The sequence below is a fragment of the Microtus pennsylvanicus genome, chromosome 11 (assembly GCF_037038515.1).
Source record: "Microtus pennsylvanicus isolate mMicPen1 chromosome 11, mMicPen1.hap1, whole genome shotgun sequence".
Classification (NCBI taxonomy): Eukaryota; Metazoa; Chordata; class Mammalia; order Rodentia; family Cricetidae; genus Microtus; species Microtus pennsylvanicus.
In genome coordinates, this window is record NC_134589.1 from 2,310,593 (window position 1) to 2,324,473 (window position 13,881).

Here is a 13,881-nt window from a genome sequence, read left to right on the forward strand (position 1 = left end):
GTCATGTTCACAATCGGTCTAAGAAAATGTCAGCAGCGATTGTAGTGCTCCATCAGCCTCCCTGTGCTCCGGGCGCCCAGCCTGCCTCTGCTCCACTCTGCACAGACACACACCCCTTCCCGGGAACTCACTCAGCAACTACTCTGTTTCACTTTTCTTGGCCACCAACTATAAAATCTTGGAAGAAGCATGCAGAATTGCCTTTGTAGAGGATGAATGAATTCCAGGAAAGGCCACGTGGACCTGTGGTGACAACAAAAGGCTGGCATCATCCTGTCATCTTGTCATGCCCAGACTGAAAGGCATAATGATGAAAATCTCCCCAAATTTATCAAAGACAAACACGGATTCAAAGAGCTCCGTGAGACACAAACAGCATAAATCCAGCAAAGCCCCACACAGACACACACTAACCACACGGCTAAGACAAAGACAAAGGACACCCAGAAGAGAAACCCAGTCACAGCCTGCCAGGATCAACAAAGCCCTGGGCTCCCCCACAACATTGAAAATCCAGACAAAATAGACCAATGTCTCCAAATTTCCACACGAAAATGTGTTCAATCTAATATTCGAGTTTGGGGGAACAAATGAGGCCTTGTAAACATAGACAAAGTGTGTGCTTCATGTTCCTTCCCTTAGGAAGTGAACCACGAAGAAAATAAGTGAGTCTGGGGGAAGGGCGTGCGAGGTGTACGTGTGTGTATGTGTATGTGCGTGTGTGTGTGTGTGCGTGTGTGTGCGTGCGTGCGTGTGTGTGTGTGTGGTGCAACTAGGCCTTCTGAGCAACAGGTCTAGGGACCAAGGTGCCAGCTGGGAATGGGAAGGGGCACCTGAAACAGCAACAGATCCGCAAGGACAGGTCTGAGCAGCGGGGGGTGGGGGGTGGGGGGGGTTCGGGTCATGCTGACAGCAGGTGGGAAGTTGATTGCAATAAGAAAAACCAAGAAAAGCTCATCCTAAACTCCAGCAGAGTAGCAGGGAGCCCTGCAACTGTGGGAACAGCACAGTCAAGAACAGAACCAACAGGAGCAGCCTTTTCCTAACAGGGCCTTTAGTACTATTTGACTCTGTGTGCATGCTTCAGGTTAGACTTTTTGTTTTAAATAAGATTAATCAAAAAACTTGGTGACAGGTTCTGTATCTGGAAGGGAACTTTACCCACAAGTATGTCAACATCTTCAGAGGACTTCTCAAGCGTGGGTGTTAGACCTCCCATTCTGGAAACTCCTGAAGGACCCTGGCACTAAGTGAAACCAAGTGAGGGGCTGTTCTTGCTACTGTCCCTTGAAGAGCTATGGGAAATCTGTTTGAGCACCACAAGACATGGCATCAGTCTTCATGTCTCTTAGCTCCATGGACAGACAATCCCAGAATCTGAAAACAATCTCAAGGATCCCAACCATAAACCACAAGGCCAACTATATTCCTGCAAATCAGAAACGCTGATATGCGGTGGGGTCTCGACCTCCACTGTCCTAAAACTTGTTAGGTAGCTCACAGCCATCTTGAATGTCTGGCCTCCTGCCTCCACTTCCCCAGTGCTAGGATTACAGACGCACACACAGTCCCCGTGGTGCTGCAGGGCAAACCCAAGACTTAGCACACGCTAGACTGGAACTCCACCATCTGCCCTGAATCAGATTACAGTTAGAAGCCACCTATGCAGACTAACATGGAGAAACCTTTCCAGTATCAGGCCACACTGTCTGTGGTGAACAGAGCAACTGCCCACACTAACTGCGTAGCAACACTGAACGTGGAGGCCTGTGGGTAAGAAAAAAGCCATTTCCTCTTTGGAAAGATAGGTCTGTCTGGTTAAGATAGGGCTCATCTTATCAGTGCATGTGGTTCTGATAAGCCACAGCGCAGGAAGGGCAGGAAAGTCAAGGGGCACTAGTTCCTAAGGTCTGGTCTACCAGGAGGAGGAAGGACTGAAGTTGGCTGGCCTCCTCTCTTGAACTTCAACCCCATACCTTCTTCCCAACTAAGGCTGCAGACGCCCCTCAGTCCAGCGGCCCCCACAGTATAGAGCAGAGGCATTAGGGGCCTGCAGCACAGGTAGCCTATCCACTGCCCATTCTTTCCCTACTGGCCTCCACAGCTGATTCCCAGGGAGGGACCAACTAAGTGAGTCTGTGCTGTGTAGCAGTTTCTCTGAGACTGATACATTGCATATCCTTAGACAGAATGTAAAAACTCAAAACAGCTTCTAAGGCCCTGAAACTGACCAGATTCAAGAGGCCCTTCCTCCCCTGAGAGCAAGGTGCTCAAAGTCCCTCTCAGGGCCAGGCCGTTAAGAAAGTTGAGACAGCCAAGCATGACCACGTACATGCCTTTCATACATACTCAAGAGGCGGAGATGTGGGCAGATCTCTGATTTCCAGGACAGCCAGGGTTACACAGAGAAGCCCTGTCTAAAAAACAAACTAAATAACTAAAAAAGCAAAAACTACACATACAAGAAAGCCGAGACAGCCCAGCTTCCTAGAAGCAAAGACCAGCCAAGCAGCCTGAAACGGAGAGATCAGCAGAGCTGCTTGAAGAGGCTGCTCAATCCAACTGGTCCACCTGGAGGACACTCTCCAACCTGCTGAGCTGCCCAGTGTGCTCCAGGTCCCCAGCGTTGTGAGCTGTCACTCGTGCTGGGGTGGCTTTGGAGATGCAGCTGTCTTTGAGTCGTTTCTGCTCCTGTAAGTGATCCCGATAAAACTCACTGATTCACCAAGCTGGACTTTGGTGGTATCTAACTTTGGTCTGTCATGGGTGCCTTATCAGGGATGAATAGAGGTGTGTGTGTGTGTGTGTGTGTGTGTGTGTGTGTGTGTGTGTTTGCACACACATGCATCTCTCCAGGAAAAGCTGTCACACAACAGTGTGTCACCTCTGATCTACTAGAAATCCCTACAGTCAATTAGTTTTATTTCCTCCTAAAATTATGGCAATGAGTAGAAGAGAGAGCCAGCAGTGAGGAGAACAGGAAGAATCTGTGACATCGCCCGCGGAGGCTAACGCCGAGTACCAGGCCAGTGTCAGGTGCAGGCTCACACCTGTAATCTGCTCTTAGCAAACCCTATCTCCCAAAGCCTGTGTGGCTTCATTTTGGGAAGAAAGTGATAAAGGGGCACTAGTGGGAGGGGTGGAAATGCTAGCTGGCATCACTGTAAAGCTAGGATTTAAATGTTTTCCTTTAGATCCTCGGCATAAGCCCTCTGAATCTCACAGCACTTAACCATGATATGGAAAGGAGTGTGGCTGGGCACCTCCCAGCCCGGGATAGCTGAAGCTCTCTGGTGACAGGGCCCAAGGGCCTGTATGACACCGACAGTGCTGCTGGTCTCTGTTCTCCTTCCCCCTTATACTTACTATCCCCTTCACACACACACACACACACACACACACACACACACACACACACACACACACACCTTGATGCGGAGCCCAGCTAGACTTTCCTTCCAAAGAACTACATTCTCCGACCACCACTGTCATCCCTGACAGCACAGCACTCTGGGAAGGCTCTGCAAGACTCTCCGCAGACTGCTGGGCTCCAGACACCCTCCCTCAGGTGAGTATCAAATAAGAACACATGCTGCCAAGAACTGCGCTAGGGGCTTGGAACGTGGCTGCCCTTGGGCTTCTGGTTCCATGTTCTGGGTCTGGTTTGTGCAGTGAGTTTGGGGAAAGCCGTCTGAACCTGAGTGTGCACTTGGATTAGGTGCAGACTCCTGTATGTAGGACACGCTGAGCCTCCTGCATGGAGACAGTGCCACAACAAAAATACAAAAGCAGACGTAACACAAAGCTCACAGCTCAAAGAAGCTTTGTAGTTCTTTGTGCCTTGTAGTTAGCAGACACTTGAGCATTTGCTAATTGACTTATTAGTAGAGTACTGCCTCCTGGATGGAGTGTAAACCAGAGAGTGCCTTTCAAGGATTCCTCCATTAATTAGTTGTGTAACCCTGAATGACTAATTTTTGATTGAGAAAATACATAATAGCAAAAGGGCTACTTTGAAATTAGGAATGGCTCTTGAAGATTGTATCTTATTAATCATAATGTCATCTCTCCATTTTATAATTAGTGGCAAACACAGTACAGGGCCTGTCTCCTCTCTGAGTTTCAGTGCAAAGCCTGGCCACTAGGCTGTGCAGAGCTGGGCAGGTCCACCCCGGGGACTGGCTAGTGGTAGGACCTCTCAGCCCGGAGTGGATAGGATCCTAGGGCAGAAACTATCACCCACAGCTGGCCATTTCCTCCCTAAAAGCCTCACAGCCCAAGTGCCTACAGAACAAATCACATCCTGCTATGATCAACACCAGATGAAATACTTTACAGCCTACTTGGGGGCTTGGCTGGGATCCATGGCTTAAAATACAGCCTCCAGGTTTGTGTCCACTGAAAAGGAGGGAGGGGGGACTACAAGTGGCTCTGCTATCCTCTCTACCTCAAGACACCAGCACAACAAGACAAAGAACACAGTGTTCTCAACCATCAGTCTCCAAAAGCAGAGGCTCCAGCTGCCTCTTGAGATATGCCACAGCCCAAAGAGCCACTGGTCACAGCTAACCCTGACTGCCAGCCTCACCTGGAGCTCGAAGCTCGGCCTTCCCAAAGTAGGTCACGGTCCTGCGGTGAACAATGCCCACCTGACCTTTATCATACTCATGGCGATGGGCTGTGATCTGGGGTTCCAGTTTGGTCTGCCCAGTTGGTAGCAGGCTCTGTGCATGTGCTCTGCAATCCACAAAGCCAGGCCAAGAACAGACAGATGCACTGAGATAGACGCATTGTCTCAGTTGATCTGCAGCCTCTGGGCAACGGGGGCAAAGTGCTCCCAAATAATTCTTTGGGGTCAACAGAAGCACCATGACTCTGACAAACCTCTGCTAGCACCCAACTGCTCCCCACTTGCAGGCACACATCCCAGTTCCAGCATCCTGGCTTCCATTCAGCAGTCAGACAAGCACAGGGTGCACACCATTTAGTGGACTGTTTTCAGTATTACTGCTATAGCATTTAATGTCGGCCGTAAACCCAAACGGCCTCTCCCTGCTTTTCTGAAAAGAGACAGGAGTCGTTTCCAGAAGGCAAACAGCATTTTTAAAGCAGAGGAACGGGGACAAGGGCGGGAAGAACAAGAGCCCCAAGAGCTTTTAATTTCTGGGGACCGGCCAGCAAAGCCTTCACTCTTTGGCATTTGCAGCTCATGCCCTACCATCTGCAGAGGACAGGTGACAGAAAGGCCTCTGTCTTTTACTTTCTCCTCAGAGACCGGAATGACTCCGTCACGTGCTCAGGTGGTACAAACAAACCAAAAAGAAAAACAAGCAAACAAACAACAACGACGAGCACAGGTCTAGTATTCAGGCTCCATCCAGAGCCCTCCTCTCTGAGGCCCAGCTCAGGCAGCTCAGCCCCCTTCCTACAAGGCCACAGACACACTCCCAGCTTCCAGCAGAGCTCTGGGCTATGCCTCAACAATTACCCGACACACTGAAGGTCTAATTTGTTAGCAGAATGAGAACATCGTGCATTCTACTACCTAACACCTGCCAGACATCAGCCCTGAGTGCACAGCAATCCCAGAGGTCAGCAGGCTCAAAACAGCTAATGGGGTACACTTGCTATGCCCCTCCTTCAGCCACACAGGTGGGCACAAACGGCACTTGGTACCTTGTTGTGCTAAAAAGCCAGGGGGTAGTGCACAGGAAGAGGCCCACTTGATACTGTAATGTAAAAATTCCTCTGTTGGAACGGGGACCCAAGCTTGACAGTGTCAAGAGGTAGAGCATGCAGGAAGGGATTAAATCACAAGGGCAGAGTACCTAAGGCCAGAAATGGAGACCTTGTTAAAAAAAAAAAAAAAGGAGGGGGGGCTGCAAACAGGGAGCTAGACCTTTTTGCCCTGTCCCACCAAGTGAGGACAGTAACCAAGACATCATCTCAGAGACAGAAACCAGACACCAGGCACACCATCTGCCACCACCTGGATCTGAGTTTTAATTCTACAGAATTGTGAGCCGTAAACCTCCATGTTTACTAATTGCCTACTCTCCTGTATTTTGTTATGGAAGTACAAACACACTAAAATAGCGTGTGGATGCTGGGGCTGGAGTTGAGGCATGTCAAGTAAGCTCCCACCAAGGGCCACCAGTCTCTGCCTGGAGCTGAGCCCAGGGTCCCGGTAAATCCCTCCGAGCTGAGAGAGAGATGGTACCATTGGCTCCTCTCAACAAGAGACAAGGCTCAAAGCAGCTCAGCAGGCAGAGTAAAGCTGGGATGGATGGAGCTAGGGTCTTGATGAGTACACAATCTGTTGGTTTCTAGCGACAGCACAAAATGCTGAGACCAAACACAAAAGCCAAGTTTGTAGCCTTCTACAAGGCCACATATTTGAAAGTCACTGGATGGCAACTGACACCACGCCATTAAGTGACACTTCCCCACAGTCTTACCGGTGACCTGCTTGGATGGTACAAGTGAAGTCTGGTACTGTGACTAGCACCTCCACCGCCTCTCATTACCTCACTGGCCAAGCTGCCCTACAAACTCTATAACCTCTTGACAGACCCGTGTTCTTCCGGCTACTGTAACCAACCTGACGATCAGGGCCCTTCCCTGTTCTGACACCCACCTTCCTCTCCACACCCCCAGGGTTCTAATTCTGTTCCCTCCCTCCAGTCGTGTGCACATGGCCTCTCAAGTCCTAAGTCTAGACAGGCCTTTCCAGCTTTCTGGTGGAGGTCAGTCCTACTCGAAGACTTCAGAAGCACCTCCCTATGCAAACTAACCATCCTCTCCCCAGCTGCCTGCCTGGCCATGCCTGAAACCTAAAGCACTGGCTGGCCACACTGGCAAGACGGTTCCCCAAGCACCTTTTCTGGGGAACAGAGCACACAAAGGATGCCCCAGTGCTAACAAGCAAGTATCAGTTCAGGGTCAAGCATGGCAAGTGATGGCCAGGGATGACTGAAGCCCACGCAGCACACCTAGCATGGCCTGCAGAGCACTGCAGCTGGAGTACAGCAGCTGCACTCTGCAATCCTCCGGCCAGACCTCAGAGTCAAAACAGAGCCAGGGCTGCTAAGGGAGACCCAGTCAGGGCTGTGCTAGCTAGCCAGAGGACGTGCTGCAGAGGACAGGCCTCACCTGACTGCAGTCCCCAAGCTACTCCCCGCAAGGGGTAAGCTGTGATCTCATCTCAGGAGAGACTCCTTGCAGTGGACCTAACCCTGAAGAGTTCCCAAGCAACTCACTGAGCCAGGGAAGTGTTCACTGCCCTGCTTGCAACTTGAGACTCCCCCCACCCAGGACATCAATGGAATAATGGATTCTGAGCATCAACTGAAGCAAGTCATTAACATTCTTTGTTCTTATCCCACGCAGTCAAGTCACAACAGCCCAGACCAGCTCCATCTCTCAGTTTAGAAAAAGCGTATGTCCTTCTGAACAGATTAGCCCAGCTGTGATGCAGCACTCAGAGGCAGAGGACCTTGAGGTTGAGGCCAGCCTGGACTACATAACAACACCTGTCCCAGAAATGAAAACCCTGAATGGGGCTGACAGAGGCTGGGAGGGAAACATCTGCAGCCGAGGTGTGAAAAGCTCCTGGAGAGAGTGGTGGTGGCTGCTGCTCAGCCCAGAACTTAACTGTACAGACCAGAATGGATCCACCTGCCTCCGCCCTGTGCTAGGATTAAATGTGTGTCACCACCACCCAGTATGACAAAAATGAACAGTCATACTTTACAGAGGTTCCCAACTCCGCCATGTACTCACAGGACAACCCAGGGCAAACTCTTCTTTTGTATCATTTTCCTCAGCTTCAAAACCAGCATTGTGAGATATATTTCAGACTAATATTTCAGATATATTAATGTTGTCCTATTTTTACGACATGGTACTATGAAATATCTTTTACAAGATGTCTTTTGAAAGCACCGTTGTAGTTATATAAAGACAATGTGCAAATGTTGAAGGCTGTCTATAATTTATTTTCATTAGAAGTTGTTTTGAAAAATTAAACATTTGCATTTTGTTACAAAACAAACTAACAAACAAAAGCAGATAGGGGCTAATGAGATGGCTCCACAGGTAGACAAAGGCACTTGCCACCAAGCCTGACAGCCTGGTTCCATTTCCAGGACCCACAGGGTGAGAGGAGAGAACTGACCTCCACATCTACACTGTTGCATGCATATACGCATGTGCACACATGTAAATGCAATAAAATGTTTTAGTGTGGGATTCAGATGGAGATTAAATGAGCTAATTAACTGGGAACTGCTGTAAACCATCCTTAGCACACTGGAAGCATGAATATGGCTACTATCATCTATCAAACATGGCATAATGCTTTGCTTAAAAAAGATCAATTTACCTTTTCTATAAATATATTTGCATACAAATATGAGCTGTTCAATATTTCAAAAGTGTGTATACCTACCATTCTATACCATGTATAGGCACAGCCATACACCAACAAATTTTAAAGGGAAAAATATAGAAGCCTAATATTTTATTAGGTTTCCTTGAAATTCTCTACTATAAAATAAAGGTCAGTGCATCTAAATCAACAGTTTGCATGGTAGGTGCCCATGGGAGGGGCTGACACTTACCAATCCAGCATTCCAGCCGTGCACAAGGCGTGGTCTTCACCACATCTGGAGGATCCACACCCACATTCAGGCACAGGACCAAGGCCACACTGACCGTCTTCATCTGGAAGCACAAAAGAAACACTGTTTCAATGCAAACTCTAGAGACGCCCAAAGAGCACGTGCCTCCTGCTGGCACCAGCCCCCTCCGCCACCCTTGGACTGCTTCCATGCCCCAGGTTAGCCCACCTCTGAGGCCTGGGCAATGGGCAGAAAATGGTGCATGCAGGAGCTTCCTTATAATGAATCTCCAGACACAGAATCAACTGATCAGACGACAACACATCTTGAAGAGCTCCATACACTATTCTTACCTGTGCTCCTGCTCTGCGGAGGGCAGAACGACTTGGCCCTTATTAGTATGGCTGAACACTGTACAGGATACACATACTATCATGTTCATTCAGATTCCGGTGATTTTCTTAGCTAGCCTCACATTATCCACATTACATTCCTTTACTATGTTTTTCTCTACTGTAATTGATGTCTGAGTGCTTTATTTGTCTGTTTTTGAGACAAGCTCTCTCTACATAGTCCTGGCTGTCCTGGAACTCACTATGTAGACCATGCTGGCCTCCAAATTCACAGAGATCCGCCTGATTCTGACTCTGAGTGCTGGGATACAAGCACCTTGTATCTTCTGCTTTCTGGCAGACCAACATCATCTGATATGCTTCCTCCCACCCCTGTTCCTTTCCCTCTGCTCCAACTTTAGGAAGCAACCCCACCCAGCCAGCAAATCTTAGCCCATGTCCTTCACCAGCGCACACAGTGTGCCAATCACTGTTCACAGGTGCTAGAAACACCTCAGGAGCCTAAGATAAAGATCCTGCAGCAAGCACAGTGTGGCACACACCTCAAATCCCAGTGTGGAAGAGTAAGAATTTGAGCCTGGTCTGCACAGTGAGACCCCATCTTGGAAAAATAAAGCTGGGGTAGGCGGGGAGAGGAGGAAGTGCATTCAAACAGAGCACCGGCCCTTCTCGTCCTCACCGTCCTTAGAAGCACCAGCACGCTGCATCCGAGTTGAAATGTCTGCAAGTGTGTTCACTCCAAATCATCATCAATGCTCCCTGAGCTCCAGTCATGCCCTGCACAAGTACACATGGACAACCTGCCTAGATGCAGGCTGCACATCAAAGCTGTGCTTCCCGAATGGCATGGGAGAGAGCCACGCCCTCTGTTACCTGACATCCTCTACCTCCGGGTATTCAAAGCCTTGGTCCTCTCTGCCTCGGACACGCCATCTCCATCCTTGCCTACTCTCTAACTTTGTCCTTGGGTCTCAGGGACTCCCTGAGCACCCCTCGCTGCACTGCATCTAAAGGAAGCAGACGGCCCAGACAGAGCGCTGAGTGAGTAAGCATGTGCTTTAGTCTAGCCTTTGATTCTGTCCCACATCCTACTTGTAGTTCGTCTGGATAGTATTCCGACAAATGAGACAAGGTGAGGATTCTCCCCCTCAAAACAACCAGTCATTTGTCCCAGTCCCGCCCAGTCCTCTCCCTGACCTCACACGTCAGGACTACCAGCAGGTAAGTGATCCACTGGCCAGCATTCCACTACACGGGGACCATGCTGGCGCACCTAACCTTCACCTTGTGAGTTAGGCATTTTCTTAATGCTATGACAAATGCCTGACAAAGTTAAAGAAGGGAAGGTTTATTCTTGCTCACAGTTTGAGGGTACACTCCATCCTGGCAGCAGAAGCAGGAAGCAGCTGGTCATGTGGCATCCAGAGTCGGAAAGCAGAGAGTAATGAACTCCGATGCCTCGCTTCCTTTCTCTCTCTCTATTCAGTCGGGGAACCAGCCCAGGGAATTGTGCCACCCACACTCAGGGTGCGTTTTCACTCCTCAGTTAAACATTTTGGGAAACATCTTCATAGACACACCCCAGAGCGCCTTTCCATGGCAATTCTAAATCCACTTAAGTTGACATAAAGATGAACCAACACACCTTACATAATAACTGAAGGCCAGGTTTTCTTCAAAAATGTTATTTAAGTTATTTAAACCTGCTTTCCAAACTAATCACTTAGTCACTTGAATTTTTATTTTTATATGTATAGGTGTTTTACCTGCATGTATGTACTGTACTACATGTGTATGTAGTACATGAGCCCCTAGAATTGGAGTTGCAGGTGGTTATTAGCAGCTATGTAGGTTAACCTGAGTTAACCGAGTCCTCTGAAAGAGCAGCAGGTGCTTTTCATTCACTAACCTATCTCTCCAGCCCCTTGGTCACTGTTTAAATCATGCTGGGATTTCAATGAAAACTGCACTAGTATTTCAACCAAACGCGATAAGAAGCAACCTTTTCACATACTCCCCTCTCAGACAGGCACAGCATCTCCCCACTGGCCAAATTTCCTGTCGACTCTGTCAGCGACACAGAAAGTGAAGGAGACTTTGCAGTCTCCCACCCAGGAAGCCCTGTATCCCATCCAGATCATCTTGTCCTCCTCAGATCCACTGCCCACCACAGCTGCTTCCGGCCATTTTCTCATATTTGCTAAACATGTAACTACACATGCTCCTTACTGGTTCTCCTGTGAGTGTGCAAACACCTCAGTACACTGCCTGGACCTCATCCTCTCTCACGGACTAAACATGTAACTACACATGCTCCTTACTGGTTCTCCTGTGAGTGTACAAACACCCTAGTACACTGCCTGGGCCTCATCCTCTCTCATGGACTGTGCCTCCTGTCTCTCTCTGTATTAAGTCTTGCTGGGTTGTGCAAGACTTGTGAAATAACACTCCTAAAGCAGCACAAAGGACAGCAGTAACCCTCTTCTAGAGGCTGCCGTGTGTTTCAAGAGAACAGTCCTTTGTTCAGCACAGATGCTAAAGGTCTGTGGGAACAGAATGTTCCAGCCTTCCTCTCTCCCGGCACGCCCACCTCCAAGAGCATCTTCCATAGAGCAGTACAGAATCATCTTGCTGTAAACCTGAAAACAGGCTCTCTACCCACTGTCAGGAGGAAAGGTGAAATCAATCAAAGGGTAAAAATACCCGCATTTTCTAGTTAGCTTCCAATATGTAAGTGACCACCATCAATAACCCCACAGAGCTGATCAATTACTTTACTGCAGACTCAGCCTGAGGACAGGCTGTCTAAAAGGAGAAGCTCCCTGAAAACATCTCTGCCATCGTAGGGAGACAGCTCTAAGCCTCCTCCGCTGCTGTAACAATGGAAGCTACAAGGTTTCCGTAAAGCACGGAATCAGACCTTGGACCAGGCTCCCAAGTCATGGTTTTGCTCAGTCATCACAGCCCTCCTTCTCCACAGACGCAGCAATCCCTACAGTTTAGGTTCTCTAATATTACAAGACAGATTCCCTGCTCCAGGCGTCCCTTACTCAAAACCATCTACAGTCAGACAGCAGTACATGGGAAATAAGAGAAATAAACAGCCCACAAGCTCTGACTGCGCTCCACCAGGAACTCTCCATCCTGTACCAGAGGTGCAGATCCTCCGTTAAGTCAGCTGACGATGCCTGTGTTATCAGACAGTTCCCAAGCACAAAGAGCAAACTGCCAATCAGACAAGACAAAGGAAGCCACAGAGTGTCCCTCCTTCCAGACGAGGCTGAGGCTGGTGGGGTAACTCAGTTGGTGAAAGTGCTTGCTGTCAAGTCCAAGACCTATGTTTGATCCCCAGGGCCCACATGGAGAAGGAAGAGAATCACTTCTGTCAAGTGCTAACCTCTAGACTTGTGGCATGGCACACTCACACATTCACAAGGAGGGAGAGAACTGTGACCCGCATGAGTGACAGGACTGCTTCGCTGTTCTGATGCGCTGTTGTCGGTACACTTTCTGTACCTCCTCTCCTTTACAAACAACCTCTAACAGGCACTTACAAGTGAGAAAACACAGTCTAGATAACCTCATAACAGGCATTTACAAATGAGAAAACACAGTCTAGATAACCTCATAACAGGCATTTACAAATGAGAAAACACAGTCTAGATAACCTCATAACAGGCATTTACAAATGAGAAAACACAGTCTAGATAAGGGCTCTGTGTTGTCCTGAGCTTCTGGCAGCCACTGAGAACACATTACCAGAGGACTAAGGGAACTGCCTTAGGCCGATTCCCATGGCTGAACTCTACCCACTGGTTTCTTGTTATGCCCTTAAACTAACCTCCTGCTGCCCAGTGAAGTCCAAAGGAAAGCCCCTTATCTCTGGCACTCCTGAAGAGTGGCTCCTGTGGGGACGAGCTCAGCTGCAACTGCCCTAGCAGTTTGCTCTCCCAACACCTCACCCTGCAGCCCTGTGCATCCAAAGAGGAAGTGACGAGATTACCCGGCTGGTGCTGGCTCAGTGACTTACAGCCAGAGTCTGGAATTGCTCTGCACGTGCCATCAACAGTGGCACCTGCTCATTACGTGATGCTAACAGGCATCTCAACTGTAACTTACGCTCACCTGAAAGGGCACAGGGAAGGGAGGAGTAAAAGGGTGGGCCCTCGCAACTCCCTTGGCAGCAAGTCCCATGTTAGACACACCTGGTTCTTTCCCACACCAAGAACAGAGAAGGGAACCAAAGCATCGATGTAGCACCCAATCTGACTATTTATCATAGTTCTCAGTAAATAATTACAAAAAGAGAAATGTTCCTCCAGAGCTGGGCTATGGCTCAGTTAGTAAAATGTTTACTGCGCACTCACGGAGGCCAAAGTTCAGCAGGTTTGAAGCTTGTGCCTGTAACTCCAGCCTGGGGAAGGCAGACAGGAGGATTTCTACGCACTGGTCATCTAGTACAGCCATATTGGGGAAGTCCCTATCTCAAAGAAAAAAGATGGAGCGCAATAGAGAAGACACTCAGCACACACACACACACACACACGAGTCTTATGATTTGGGTCCCTCAGACAAAAACACTCATGAAAACACAGTGTTCCTTTAGTCCTGGGTCACAGCCCAGCACGACTGTCAACGGTGCACCCCACACTCACTGCAACACTCTAGAGGCAGCTTCCCTCTCCTGCCCAAGAACTAAGCAGCGACAGGACTTGGCCTGGGCACTAGGATCAGTGTACTTGCTCACGTGATGTATGCTTTCTATAAAAATAACACAGAATCTCAAATACGCTAACACATAAGTTAGAAAAATGGATTTTAGTCTAATGTCTAGCTACTGATTCCAAATCTGAACAGACTACCACTAAATATTATTAATCCAATCAAGTGTATCTCATTCTGCAAAT

At 48.8% G+C, this 13,881-nt stretch overlaps 1 protein-coding gene across 2 annotated transcripts in view; it reads right to left on the reverse strand.

Moving 5' to 3' along the window:
- Positions 1 to 13,881, reverse strand: part of Rptor (regulatory associated protein of MTOR complex 1) — a 306,486-nt gene that overhangs the window by 235,586 nt on the left and 57,019 nt on the right. For both annotated transcript variants that reach the window (XM_075989895.1, XM_075989893.1), the window contains exon 2: positions 8,622 to 8,724. In XM_075989895.1, the coding sequence (XP_075846010.1) occupies positions 8,622 to 8,724 (103 nt within the window). The remainder of the gene's footprint in view (positions 1 to 8,621; positions 8,725 to 13,881) is intronic.